The sequence below is a fragment of the Trichosurus vulpecula genome, chromosome 3, assembly GCF_011100635.1.
Source record: "Trichosurus vulpecula isolate mTriVul1 chromosome 3, mTriVul1.pri, whole genome shotgun sequence".
Lineage (NCBI taxonomy): Eukaryota > Metazoa > Chordata > Mammalia > Diprotodontia > Phalangeridae > Trichosurus > Trichosurus vulpecula.
In genome coordinates this window covers 407896426-407911051 of record NC_050575.1, presented here as the reverse complement: position 1 = coordinate 407911051, position 14626 = coordinate 407896426, and the positions used below count along the sequence as shown (strand labels likewise).

The window sequence follows — 14626 nt, the reverse complement described above, 5'->3', positions numbered from 1 at the left end:
CACATAAATATGTAGTACAAAATGGCAGAAGTATGTTTAGGGCCAGTTCAGAAATTGTTGGAAATTATGTCCCAAGCCAAAATTCATTTAACATTTTTTTTTTTTTAGGAAATTTATGTTTCAAACCTGTGTCACTTGTTACCTCAGCAAATTCTTCTTGAACTTTTAATGGCAGATAACTGACACTTTTGATGAGCCCCGTTTAGTTTTTTAGAATCAAAATCTGAAGTATTTCTGAAACTGTGTCTCCAGGCACTTCGGATGTTCAATTATAACTCTCAGAATCAAATCTTTGGGAAGGTTATTTTCAATTATAAAATCATCTGTAGCTGTAAACATTTCTAAAGAACCATTTTCCACCCTAGTCTTTCATATGTTAAATTTTTAAGTAAAACTTTCAATTTTACGTTTTAACATAAATGTTACATTTTTTTGCTTGAAGCAACTTAATATAATTCGATAAATTTGTACATTTAAAATCAGAAATGAAACAATTGTTCCCTTTGGTCAAATAAACAATTGGACAATGTGTGTCAGTTACCCTGGTAGTTAAGTTTTTATCTCTCAAGCTCGTAGCACAAGGATGATTAGAGGAATAATAAAATAATAGCCTCTCTCACGGGCAGTCCAGCCCACTCCGCCAGGGGGCGCTCTGCACACCGGCCTGAAGCACGGAGTGTGAGCTGCCTTCAGAGGACTCCGCCCGCCCAAGTTAGGGGCGGGGTCAGAGCCAGCGCCTCCGACTCTCTCGGCTATAAAACACAAGCTGCACCTGAGCCGCCTCACCGGTAGCACAATGCACTAGGCTCCTGCCTCTTATCTTAATTTTCTGTGGGTCTTAATGTTTCGACAGTTTCTAGGAAAAAAAAAATTCCCCCTTAAAATTTTTTTAAGTATTTTCCTAATTTGAAACGTAAGCTCCTGCACTAAACAACACAGTACTCTCACCTGTAGAGGGAGGGTTCGACGCATGTCCAGAAAACCTAGGGTGGAGTCACGCAGGGCGGGGGAGGGAAGGCCCCTGACACGTGCTTGGACTGGCTGCCTTGGCCTACCACGTGGTGGGAGCAGCCTCTTTCTATTGGCTGCGCTGTCGAAGCTGCCTGCGTCATTTAATCTACCTTTACATGTAGATTTCATCTTTTTTTTTTTAAGAATCACTCAGTATCACATGACCCACTCCAAAAATTAAGAAGACAAAAACCTTCCCTTCTCACAAGTAAACCTAAAGCTGCCCTCTTCCACGGAGACATTGTCGGCCAATTCTCAGTCAAGACTTCCTTAACTAGGAGCAACGGCGCGGAGGGAGCCTGCAGGCGGCCATTTTCCAGCCTCCCTTCCAAGATAAAAGTCTGAGGCGGTCCGGCCTTCTCGAGCCCTGATTGGACGGAGCCTGGGGAATTGTGGGAAATGTAGTTCAGGGCGAGCTCTGCGCACCCTCAGTTCTTGAAGTGAGGCAGAGGAAGGGTTTGATTATTCCTGCTTTTAGTTCTTGGCGGGCCTTTGTGCTGGTGGGTGAGTCAGGGAGAGTGTGTACGTCTGTGTGTTTGTAAAGGTTTGTGTGCGTTTGTGTTTGTGCGTGCAGGAGTGTGTATGTGTGCGCAGGGGTGTGCGCGTGTGCAGGTGTATGCGTGTGTGCAGGTGTGTAGGTGTATATGTGTGTGCGCGCAGGAGTGTGCGTGCACGTATGCGTGTGTGCAGGGGTGTGTACATGTGTGCAGGGGGTGTGTAGGTGTATGTGTGTGTGTGCGCAGGTGTGCATGCGTGCATGCGTGTGTGGTGTTGGGGAGCTCAGGGAGGCTCCCCCTGGGACTGGGGGAGAAGGGGAGGATGAAGAGAAAAGGGAATGAGGGTGTCACGCGCTCCAAATGTGGGCCTGGGAATTTGAGCCCAAGACCTGGCACCCCAAACGAGTGTGCACTAAAGAGAGCAAAAGGTGACAACCCATGTGTAAAACGTATGTGTCCAATGCAGGATATTTTTGACGGCTGGCTGGAGGAGGGAGGTTTCTGGGATTCTCTGATTCTTTGTCCAGATTAAAGTGGTGATAAGGTACCTCCAGAGATCTCTCTCAGCTTTTTCATTTTGCATAAGAAAAGGTCCCTCTTTGACAAATGTTAAGAATGCTCCTTCACGTTTCTGGGGCTCCGGAGTGGTTCTTAGGAGAGAAGCAAGGTGTTACCTGTTACCTCTACTATTAGATTTATTCTTTGGGGGCTTTGAGCATTGTAATTGGTTGATGGGACAAAGGAGGAAAAAAAAAAGAAATGGGGAGAGAATCTGACTGATGCCCTGGCTGACTTTGAGCTTATTTCAGAGACGGGATCCTTGTCTGAACTTCTTAGAAACTACCTCTTGCTCAGCTTGTCATGAGCTGATAGAAAAAACAAAGAAGTTTGTTCACAGCCAGAATTTCTTGTGGATTCTTAACTATCTGGTCTCTAAGGCATACAGTTGATGCAGTTAAAGAGGCCCTCCCTCTGTAAGGATGATTTTGTGTGTGTTTGTGTGTGTATGTGTGTATGATTGTGCTCTTTTAGTTTGGGAACTATTAGGGAGGACTGGTCTCCTTCCTGACTTCCTTCTCATCCTTCAGGTCTGGCTTTTCAATACTCTGTTTTTCCCTAAGAAAGGTGAAAGGAAGAGAAGAGGAGAGAATGACTTCTGTGCTCCTAACAGCTAGGTCCCAGGTGAGTTAAAGACTTTCTCTTTCCTAAAATGCCATCCCTTTTCTCAAAGTTTGGACACTTCTCTTTACCTTGTCTTCCGTCTTCTGTATCCGGGGGCCTGAACTTGTTTTTTGTACCCCTAAAGACTTTGACAATTTTGACAAATAATATAGAGCTCACAGAATCTTTGAGCTAGAAGGAATGTAATCCAACCCCCTAATTTTGTAGTTCACAAAACTTTACCTTTCAGCAGTTTTCTGCTAAAAGTAGGAGTGGTTTTCCTTTGTAAGTTAGTAGCAATATTGTCCAGTGTTCATCAATTGATTTAGATCTAGGAGGAACATTACATGTCAATTAATTCTTTGGTCCAACTGCTCTGTGTAATAGATGAGGAAACGGGCCAGAAGAGGCTAAGATGATTTGCCAAAGATCAAACAGTAACCGTTGGTTACTCAGGGTACTCGGTTCTTCTGACTCCAAATCCAACACTACCAGCCATGATGTATATTGTCATTTAAAGTGATTTTAGTTCATGTTACTGTAACAATTGTGTGTATTTCTCTCATGACTCCTCTCTTTTCATTCTATCCTACTTCTTATAAATCTTCCTCTGTTTCTTTGAAGTCTTCATATTTGTCATTCCTTCGATCACGATAACCAATCAGTTCTTTGGAAATACCATTGCCTTTTTTTCTGTTGCAAATATCACTGCTACAATTTTTCTTGCATATAGATTTTTTCATTTTGTCAGTAAACTCCTTAAGGGTAAAAATCAAACTAATTAACTAATTGTGGGACCAGCCAGCTGGGTCAGAGAGTGTTAAGAGCTTGGTAACTTTTCTCACGGAATTCCAAAGTGTTTTCTAAAATAGTTGGACCAACTTGTAGCTCCAGGGCCCAAGAATGTTTGCTAGTGTTTTCATATTCCCCCAAAACACTGAATTGTTCCATCTTTGGCAGTTTGTTAGGTGTGAATGGAAAAGGCAAAGTTTGCATTTGTCTGGGTGTCAGCCGTAACTAGCTGGTACTTTTTGGGTGGTTCTTGAATGTCTGTTAAATCTTTTAGAAATTCTTGCTGATATCTTTTCCTACTTTTCTACTGGGGACAGGGGATTTGGATGAACTCTTTGCAGACTTTCTATGTCAAAATTTTATCATCTACTCTGCAAAGGCATTTTCTTGTCTGTATCTTTACTTAGGATCAGAGATCTTGAGGTAAAAGCAGGCTTGCTGTCCAAGCCTCTCAGTTTACAGTTGAAGAAACAGGCCCAGGGAGAATTAGGGACTTGTCCAAGATCACGCAGGTGGATAAGCCTCAGAGGTGGAATTTGAACCCAGGTCTTTGACCTCAGAGCAAATACTCTTTCCCCTGTACCTCTACATATATCTATTTTATTTGAGCAAAAGCATTTTATTCTTGTTGAATGCAAGTAATCTGTTTTGTCTTTTGTGACATTGTCTTCATTATGTCTGGTTCAAAACTCATGCCCTTACTCTTTGACCCAATGTTCCTGTTTCTACCCCTGTATCCTTAAGCGTTTAGCTGTAGAAAGAAGATCCCCATCTGCCCAAATATTCATATTACTTCTTCTTTCTTTGTGGTAGTGAAGAACTGGACACCAGGTGGGTTCTAATTAGTTGGGAAATGAGTGAATAAATTGTGGTAAGGATTATTGCCTGATAAGCCATGATGAGTATGAAGATTTTGGAGAAACATTGGAAGACTTGTATGAATTGATGCAGATCAAAAAATAACAGAATTTGAGAGCTGGAAGGGACCTCATTGGCCATTCATTCCAACTCATACACCCCTTAGACTGTGAGTTCCTAAAGAGCAGGGAGTGGGTTTTTTTTTTGCCTTTCTTTGTGTTCTGAATATTTAGCACATTGATTAGAACATAGTAGGCTCTTGCCTGGACCCCACTATAACATATATAGCATAATATAACATCCCCATATATAAAACTACAAGTGGTCATCCAGCCTCTATTGGAAGACTCCCAAAGCAGGAGCACCCACGGCCTCTCGAGGGTGCCCATTCCACTCTTGTATAGCTCCCATTGTTAGAATGTTTTTCCTGAGATCCCGCTTTTGCCACTTCTTACCATTGTGTCCTAGGTTTTGTCCCAATCCCTCTTCCAGGGGACAGGCCTTCAAGTACCAGAAGATATCTATCAAGTCACTCCTGAGTCTTCCCTTCTCCAGTTTAGACAGACCCATTTCCTTCACCTGATTCACAGGACATTGATTCAGGGTCCTTCACCATCATAGTTGCTCTCCTTAGGACACCCTCCAGCTTATCAATGACCTTCTTAAACTGTGGCTTCCCAAATGAAGCTCTGTTTGTGAAAGGGAAGAATATAGTGGGTTTATCCTTTCCCTATTCCTGGAACCTATACCTTTCTTAATTACAGCCTAGGAATTCGTTAGATTTTCTGGCTGCTATATCCTATTGCCAACTCCTACCAGCCTTGCCTCCAATAAAACTCTCAGATTTTTTAAAACAGTGACTCTCTTACTGTACCACCCCAGTCTTATACCTGCGAAGCTGACTTTTTTGTACATGGGTGTAAAACTTCAAACACCCACCAGACAAACCACTTGTCAGGTAGCGAATGGGACGGACTGTCTTCTTGCTATGTGAGGTGCCTTCGAAGTCTCATATTCTGTGGTTTTGTGACTCCATTCACCCCATGGAATTTCATCTTATTAGTTTTGATCTTCCAAAGCCTAGAAGGGGAGCATTAGTGAATTGGAGGTTCAGTATGAATCAGCAGTAGGATGTAGCCATCAAAGAATATAATGGGATCTTCAGTTGGGTTGTAAGAGTGATAACCTCCAGGAAAGGGGAGTGGTCATTCCAATGTCCTCAGTGTGTAAGATGGACTGGAGGGAGGAGACACTTGAGGTAGGGAGACCATTGGCAGTGATATAGGCAAGAGGTAATAAAGACCCGAACTAAGTTGGTAGTCTTGTGAGAAAGAGAAGGAAATGCCCTAGATAGGGGTTACCTGGATTTCAGCAAAGCTTTTTTTTTTAAAAAATATATTTATATTGGTATCTTGTGTTTTTTTTACATAACTGCAATTTCCCTCAGTATCCATTCCCCTTTCAAAGAGCCATCCCTTATAACAAATAGTGTTTCTTTAAGATGAAGAGAAAGTTGAAAAAAATCAGTATAACTAATATATCAAAAGAGTCTATAAGTATGTGCAGTGTCCAACATTTGTGGATCTCGGGGGTGGGGTTGTCTTCTCATAGGTCTTCTTTCCAGCTATGGAAAAAAATTCTGTTTAATTGTGCAACATTCTTTACTTGTGGTTCTATCCATTTATATTATATAATGTATAATATATATATCATATATATATTATATATATAGTTTACTGTGTATGTTATTTTAGTGTATATTGTATATATTGTTTTCTTGGCTCCACTTCACTGCATCAGTTCATGTTTCCATGCTTCTCTGTATTCATCTCATTTTTCATTTCTTAGAGAACAGTAATATTCCATGATATTCATATATTTGTTTAGCCATTCTCCAATCTATGGGCATCTATTTTGTTTCCAAATCTTTGCCATCACAAAAGGTGCTGCTATAAATATTTTGGTGTATATGGGGACTTCTTATCAGATGTAAGCCTATTAATGGAATCTCTGGGTCAAAAGGTATGGATATTTTAGTCACTTTATTTGAATAATTACAAATTGCTTTCCAAAATGGTTGTACTGATTTACAGTTCTACCAACAGTGCACCTGTGTGCCTGTCTTCCCCAGCCCCTCCAACATTGACTATTCCCAGCTTTTGTTATCTTTGCCAGTTTGCAGAGTGTGACGTAAAGCCTCAAGATTGTTTTAATTTACATTTCTGTTATCATTTGTGATTTAGAGAATTCTTTCATATAGTTGCTAATTTTGCAATTTTTTTGAGAACTGTTTATATCCTTTAAATCCTTATCTATTGGGGGGATAGCTTTTGGTTATATGAATATACTCTTTTTTGTAAATCAGGGCAATATTTGCCTTTCTCTAATCTTATGGTTCCTCTCCCTTTCTCTGATCTTTTAAATTGAATTTTTATTGGTACCCTTTGTTTCGATATTGCTTACATTTCCCCTTGTATCTCTCACCCAACCCTTCCCAGGGAGCTATCCCTTATATACTAAAGAATAAAAAATAGGGGAAAAAGCTTAGTAAAATTAACCAACCTATAGAACAAGTCTTTATTATATACTCTATATAGTACCTTTTATTGTGCAGATTCTGTTCTTTTCCCATTTTGTGCGAATCAGGACAATATTTGCTCTTATCTCAATGTGTGGTTCCCCTCCTGTCAGATATCATTGACTATGACTCAGCAGTCACACTTGCCAGCTCTCTCAGTCCCCAAGCAGGTGGTTCATCTGGGCGAAATGATTTAAATTCACAAAGGTAACTTGAAGGCAGAACAGGAGAATAGAATATACAGTGCATATTATCTGAGGGAATTGTATTGCGGACTTCTGGGAAAGGCTTGATGCTTCTGGCTAGATCATGGGAGCTTCTAGTCAAAGTTAGCCCTCCTCTTGGATAAGTCACTTAACCACTCAGTGTTCTGGGGGAACTTTCTGAAGTGATTATAGTTACAGGAAAGGTACGATCTGAATTGATAGAGGGAATTTTCTTGCCAGGGAGCTCCTCATAGGAGCAAAATCACAGGCCAGTGCTGATTCTTAGACCTTAATCCTCACAAGAGTATAAAGCACGTGTTATTTTTGTGATGAGGACGAGGTTGCAAGTTTATTACTTAATAGGAAAATATTAGCATAGATTGCTAAATTGTGGCTCTCAGGATGATTAGATGATAAACTAGAATCAAGTAGATGGCTGATGCTTCACTAACTAGTGTGTGGTCTGCACAGACCTGATTATACTTGTGATATTTACAAACCTTGAATGGAACCAGTGATGTTATTACCCTCAATTGATTGCATCAATTGTGCTGTTTGGAGGTTTTCAAGTAACATGGATGATTCACTTTGAATTCAGTATGGAAGCTCATTTGTAAGGCTGACTTTGAATGGTAAACTTTTTTATGATATTAAATTAGTATAAAGTGAGGTAACCAATAAATAAGCCCTCCAGAAATAGTAAAAATGAAATATTTAAAACCCTTAATGCTTTGAGAAACAGTACCTTTACATTTTTGTCAACTTCATGTGTTCCTCTTATTCCCCATGAGGGCTGGTCCCCAAGTAAGCAGGTGTCTTGTTTGCTATTTCAGATACCATTGACATTCCAAGATGTGGCTGTGGACTTCACCTGGGAGGAATGGGGGCTCTTGGAACCTTCTCAGAAAGACATGTATTGGGATGTGATGCTGGAGAACTATGAGAATTTTGTCTCCCTTGGTAAGGTTGGCCCTCCCCCAGTGAGATTATCAGCTTCTCTTGGGTTGTCTTTGTGTTTTCTTTTCCGCTTGGCTGACTGATGCTGAAGTTCACAGTTGTTTAGTACCCAGAGACACTGGTGTTTCTGCTCTCTCTACTGAAGTGAAAGGTGTTTGTGTTATATGATAGGAAATCAGTAATTTTACTGGCCTTCTCCTAAGGCTGTACTTCATTCAGGCTTCAAAGAGTCTTCTCCAAAGACCCAATATAGATGCTTGAAGACATGAAAGGTTTGTATCTTCCTAGGAACGAATGGGATGAAGTCATTTGCTCTGAGCCAGTGACCCATCCCCCATGTTTTGTGGGAGTTTATACTGCCATCTGAGTCATGGCAGCATGCTTTCAATTCTCTAATGAGCAAGAAGGTATGATTGGATTCTGGATTTTCTCTCTGATCTAAGCATTTTATCATTTATTTTCTAATAAGGAGGCCTTCCCATTTCCATACCAGATGTGATTTCCCAGCTGGAAAGAATAGAAGCCCCATGGATGGCAGAGGGAGGAGTCCTGATTAGCACTTTCCTAGGTAAGTGAGTGAAGAATTAACAGATAGGAAACACAGTAAACATCAACCCAACCAGTGAGCAATGGTGTTGGCAAGGAGCTCTTCTTGGGTCTTTTGAGAAGGTCTGTGTCATAGTGTGTGAGAGGAGTGAAGAGGAAAGGAAGATGTGTGGTGTCTTCACATAGCAGTGAGTTTGCTGTTCAAGTGAGATGTTGACAACATTGCTGGCTGTGTGAGAGTTTTTTGGGCAAGATAGTGAGAGCTTCCAAAAGCAATAGGTTTTCTCAGAAAGTAACCTGAGTATATGCAACGTAGTGTTACCACTAGTAGTACTTTGAGAGTTAAAAAGAACAGGTAATTAAGGATGAGCGATTTGGTAAAGCTTTATTAAGAACTGGGTAGATATGCAGAGGACCGAGTTGGAATTTGATTAGGTAGAGAGGAAAGGGAGGAGGCATTCTTGGCCGGGGAAGTATCTTGTGACAGGCAGGCCAGGCAAGAGAGAGAGCTGTTTGACTGGGAGAGAAGATGCTTTGTGGGGTCCTTGTGAGACTTCCTGGAGGAATTGAATTATCCTATAGTTTCAGTGCATTGGGGAAATACAGCAGTTTTTTTTTTTTAGCAGAGAAGTAGTATGATGAAATTAATGCTATGAGGAAGCTAACTTCACCTGGGAGGAATGGGAGCTCTTGGAACCTTCTCAGAAAGACATATATTGGGATGTGATGCTGGAGAACATATTGTGAAGGGCTGATTAGAAGAGGGAAATGCTGCAAATTTTTTCTTTTTGTTAATTACCTGTTTCCTTTCTAATTGTAGCTGCATTGGTTTTGTTTGTGCAAGAACTTATGTAATTAAAGCTATCCATTTTATCTTCTGTGATCCTCTTTTTAATCCCTTGTTTGGTCATGAACTCTTCCCCCATCCACATACAGGAAAAGTAATTTATTCCTGTGTCCTCAAATTTGTTTAGAACGTGATCTTTTATATTTACTTGGAACTTATCTTAGTGTAAAGCGTTCTAACCCTAGTTTCTGCTGAGACTGCTTTCTAGTTTTTCCAGCATAGTACTTTTCCCCCAAGTAGTGAGCTCTTTCTCTAGCATTTGAGGTATTTGGATCTACTGGACTCATTTGCTTCTGTATGTTGAATATCTTACCTGTTTCACTCATTAGCTTTTCTTTTTTGTGACAAGTATCAAATGGTTTTGGTGATTTTTGTTTTGTAGTATAGTTTGAGAACCTGTGTTGCTAGGCTCCCTTCCTTGCCACATTTTAAAAATTTCCCTTTAGATTTTTTGGCTTGTGTTCCTGCACATGAACTATGTTATAATTTTTTCCTAGCTCTTTAAAGTAATCTTTTGGTAGTTTTATTGGTTTGGCAAATACTTTATTACTGAGTGATTATTGGTTTGGTAGGCTTTCCCTTGAATTTCTCTGGAGATAAACTTGAAGCTTATCAGTCTTTAGTTTATAAAATTAATCTGTTTCTTCTTTCTGAAGATGGAGACATTATCCCCAGCTATTATGAATCAGGATATTCTGATGGCATTTACAAATGCTTTCAGTACCCCGGAATGTAATTTATTAAATCTTAGGCAGCTAGTTACTCTGATATAATATTTCCTTAATATTATTTAACAATGTTTCTTGGTAACAATGATTGTTCAACTTTTTGCAGGTTAATCGTCATTGTCTTTGAGGTAAAAGACAATTTAGACTTCCATTACAGAGAATAATGGTTATTTACATGTTTGTATTGCTTTCAGGTTCCCTTAATCATAAGACAAGATGTGAAATCAAGGAGTCAACTCTAAAGCAGGATATTTTTGTGAGAGAAACATTCCAAGGAATACTTACAAAGGATGGCCCCAGGCAATCTACTTTGGAAGAAACTTGGACTCATGATGTTGAGTTAGATAGGCAGAAGGAAAAGCAAGAGACACAGTCTAGGGAGGAAAAAATTGCTAATGAATCTTCTAGTGAATGTACTATATTTGGGAGAAAGCTCATCCTGGGGTCAGTTGTCATTCCTCAACAGAGAGTTCCTGTAGGAGAAAGTCTCTATAAATGTGATACACTTGGAAAGAACTCAAAACAGGTTTTAGATCCATTTAAACATAAGAGAATTTCCATTGGGAAAAAACTTTGTAAGGATAGTAAATGCAAAAAGCCTTTCAATTATCAGTCAAATGTTATTCATTACCATAGAAAACATGCTCAAGGGAAACTCCACAAGTGTAATGAATGTAACACAAACTTCAGCAGCATTTCATGCCTTACTGTTCATCAAAGAAATCACAATGGGGTAAAACCCTATAGGTGTGATGATTGCGGGAAAGCCTTCAGCAAGAAAGGAATCCTTAATAAACATAAGATAATTCATACTAAAGAGAGACAATTGAAATGCAATACATGTGGGAGAACCTTCAGATACTACTCATGTCTTATGAGACATCAGAGAATGCACGCTAATGAGAAACCTTATAAATGTAATGAATGTGGGAAATGCTTTAGGCAGAGGGGAATCCTTAAGACACATCAAATAAGTCATACTAGAGAAAACCATTTGGAATGTAATCTATGTGGGAAAGGCTTCAGATATCGTGCATCCCTTAGGGTACACAAAAAACTGCATAGTGGAGAAAAACCTTACATATGTAATGAATGTGGAAAAGCCTTTAGCCTCAAGGGAAACCTTAAAAGTCATGAGAGAATCCATACAGGTGAGATGTCTTTTGAATGTAATGAGTGTGGAAGGGCATTTATCCTGAGGAGAGCTCTCAACAGACATAAAAGAGTTCATAGTGCAGAGAAACCCTATATATGTAATGAATGTGGGAAAGCCTTCAGGTGGTGTACTAATCTTAAAACACATAAGAGAACTCATACTGGAGAGAAACCCTATAAATGTGGTGAATGTGGGAAAGCATACACTGATCATCAAAGTTTAATTCGTCATCAACTATTTCATGCTGGAGATAAAACCTTTCAGTGCGATGAATGTGGGAAAGTCTTTACGCACAAGGCAAACCTTAAACGACATAAGAGGTCTCATTCTGGAGAAAAACCCTACATATGCAATCAATGTGGGAAAGCTTTTATTGCAATGGAAAACCTTAAAAGACATATGAGAATTCATACTGGAGAGAAACCCTATAAATGTAATGATTGTGGGAAAGCCTTCACCAGTCATCAAAGCCTAAATAATCATCAGGTATTTCATACTGGAAAAAAAACCTTTCAGTGCAATGAATGTGATAAAGCCTTTACCACAAGAGCAAACCTTATTATACATAAAAGAGTTCATACTGGAGAGAAACCTTATGTATGTAATGAATGTGGAAAATCATTCAGTGTGAAGAGATCCCTAACACTACATAAAATAACTCATACTGGAGAGAAACCCTTTGAATGTAATGAATGTGGGAAAGCCTTTCGCCAGAAGGGAAGCCTTAAGAGACATAAAAGAATTCATACAGGAGAGAAACCCTATAAATGTAATGATTGTGGGAAAGCCTTCACCAATCAGGAAAGCCTAACTTACCATCATAATCGAGAGAGACCCTTTCAGTGTAGTAAATGTGGGAAAGCTTTCATCCGGAAGGGAAAACTTAATAAAGATGCAGTAACAGATACAGAAACTAAACTCAATATCTGTTATAAATGTGAAAGAGCCTTTAACCAGAAGGGAAACCTTAACTCACATAAAATAACTATAGAGGAACATTCTGAACATAATTAACATCTTAGTGGATCTTAGGATAAAGGTGAGCCTTAAAATCTCATTCTGCCTCATAGCTCCAGTTAGAGCTTGGGAGCCATTATATAAGAAATGCTCTAACAGAGACAGGCTAATGATCAGGGTTATAACGGGATCTATAAGGAGTTTTCTAACCCTAAGTCATATAGTTAACTACCACCATGGACTTGAAATCATCATCAGACTTAAGGATTCAAAAGAAAAAACAAGTCTGGGGGAATTCAAATGGCTTTCGTTAGTTTCCCAGATGGTTGTGGTGTGTTATGATCCCAAGCTGTGTGCTATAAGAGCATCAACTTGGTGTTTCCAGGGAAGAGCTTCTGAGCTCTGCACTCTAGGAGATGGGAAGAGAATAGGAGGTAGCTCTTAGTGGCTAAAGTTCAGAGTGCAGCTCAGTAGCTGTAAGGTGTCAGAGACAACATAGCCCAGGCTTGAAGTGATAACCAGTAGAGGTAGTGTGATGCATGGTGGAGGGCAGACTTCACCCAACAGAAAAGTTTGGTTTAAATTATCAGAGAATGTTGGAGATGTGAGTAGCTCCAGCTTCATGTGTGCCACGTCCACATGTGTTTCCCTTAATGTTTTCCTGAGGCAAATATTTGCTACATGTATCTTTTATGTGTTTCTTGGTCATACATGTGGATACGGTGGTGGGTCTATGCTCAGGAAAACCTGAGTTCAAATCTGGCCTCAGACACTGGTGGTTTGACACTGGGCGTCGCTTAACTTGTCTGCCTCAGTTTCCTCATCTGTAAAATACAGATAATAATTGTACCTACCTCCCAGGGTTGTTTTGATGATCAAATGAGATAATAATTGTAAAGCGTTTAGTACAGTACCTGGTACATACTAAGTACTATATAAATGTTACTTATTATTTATTATTATTGTTATATGTTCTCTGCTTGTATGTTCTTGCCAACTGCTACTGTGGTAACCTGTGGGAAAATGTACCCCATGTGTGCATAGGGGTATCATACTGCATTATTTACCATGCTATTTGATTAAATATCTTTTTTTTAAATGTATCTTCAGACTTACTGGTAAACATAAGCAGTTTGGGGGCATATGAGCTATGTTTTTGAGAGAATACTGATTTACAGGGTCCCTCGAAACTAGGATAACATTTTTGGGGGCCCATATTAGAGCAAGAAGGGAATATATCAGAGGAAATTATCCTGACAGTAGAGTTGTTCGGAAGTGTATTAGACTGCCCCAGGAACTTAGTGGGTTCCTTGCCACTGATAACTTTTAAGTGGTAGTTGGATAATTACCTGTCCAGTGTTACAGAGGATATTCCTATTCAAGTATGAGTTGGACCAGATAATCTCAAGGCCTTTCCTAACTTGCGTCAAATGAAATACTTAGATATTGAAATACTCGTAACTTGGATTAAGTGATATAACATTTGTGAAAAAAAAACAGCACAGTGCCCAACAATATAGGCACTGACTTGGTTTGATCATTGATTAGTACATTGTAGATAAAGTTGCTGCTTTAACACCAATATCTGGATGGGGGTGACAACTTTCCCCATGACAACAAAATTTCATACAGAAACCAAAGCTGAAAAAAAAGCCCTACTAAAAATTGGATACACCAAATGGTTATGTGGGGGTATCTAATGTTCCTGATGCCAGCCCTTTATAAGTCAAGCTTTAAAAATAGAAATAGGAACCCATGAGGAAAAAACAGAAACAAAAACTTCTACTGCAGTAATGGAAGGTCCCTGAGTATGGTCACTGTAAGGCACTGGTGTCAAAGTCAAGTGGAGATGGCATATTGACTTAGAAAAACAAATTAATGTCAGCTATGTTGCATATTTATTTTGTTAAACATTTACCAATTGTTTTTCTCTTGGGTGGGGAAGGGGTCCCTTTGACCCTTCTGCTCTGAGATAAATGAGAAAATGCTTTTGGTACCCTCTATTCTGGTCTTGCTCTCATCTTCAAAGCAGCATGTACTATAGACACTATGGGGAAGTGGTCTCTACTGGAGAATGATAGTAAGGCAAAATATATACAGCAGTTCTTAGCAGCTCAGAGTGATCCAGGTACCACCTAAGAGCAGATGGTAGTAAACAAAATACCATATGTGGGAAGGGAGGAGAGAGGACAAGATACGTGTGTACATTTTCCTCTCAATCATGCTCTGTAAAAGGAAGACTAAATGAGCCATGAGGTTTTTCAGTGCTGTGAAGGCATTGGTCAAATTGAGGTTGTACAACCTGTAGCGTGCTTAGTACTGACTTGCTTCA

At 39.6% G+C, this 14626-nt stretch overlaps 1 protein-coding gene across 1 annotated transcript; it reads left to right on the top strand.

Moving 5' to 3' along the window:
• The first annotated feature begins 2602 nt into the window (after positions 1–2602).
• LOC118843858 (zinc finger protein 260-like) lies at positions 2603–13396 on the top strand. Its single transcript, XM_036751645.1, has 4 exons — positions 2603–2690; positions 7937–8063; positions 8530–8628; positions 10376–13396. Exons 1-4 carry the CDS (start codon positions 2658–2660, stop codon positions 12349–12351), a joined length of 2235 nt encoding a protein of 744 aa, XP_036607540.1. The 5' UTR covers positions 2603–2657; the 3' UTR covers positions 12352–13396.
• Positions 13397–14626: the final 1230 nt, after the last annotated feature.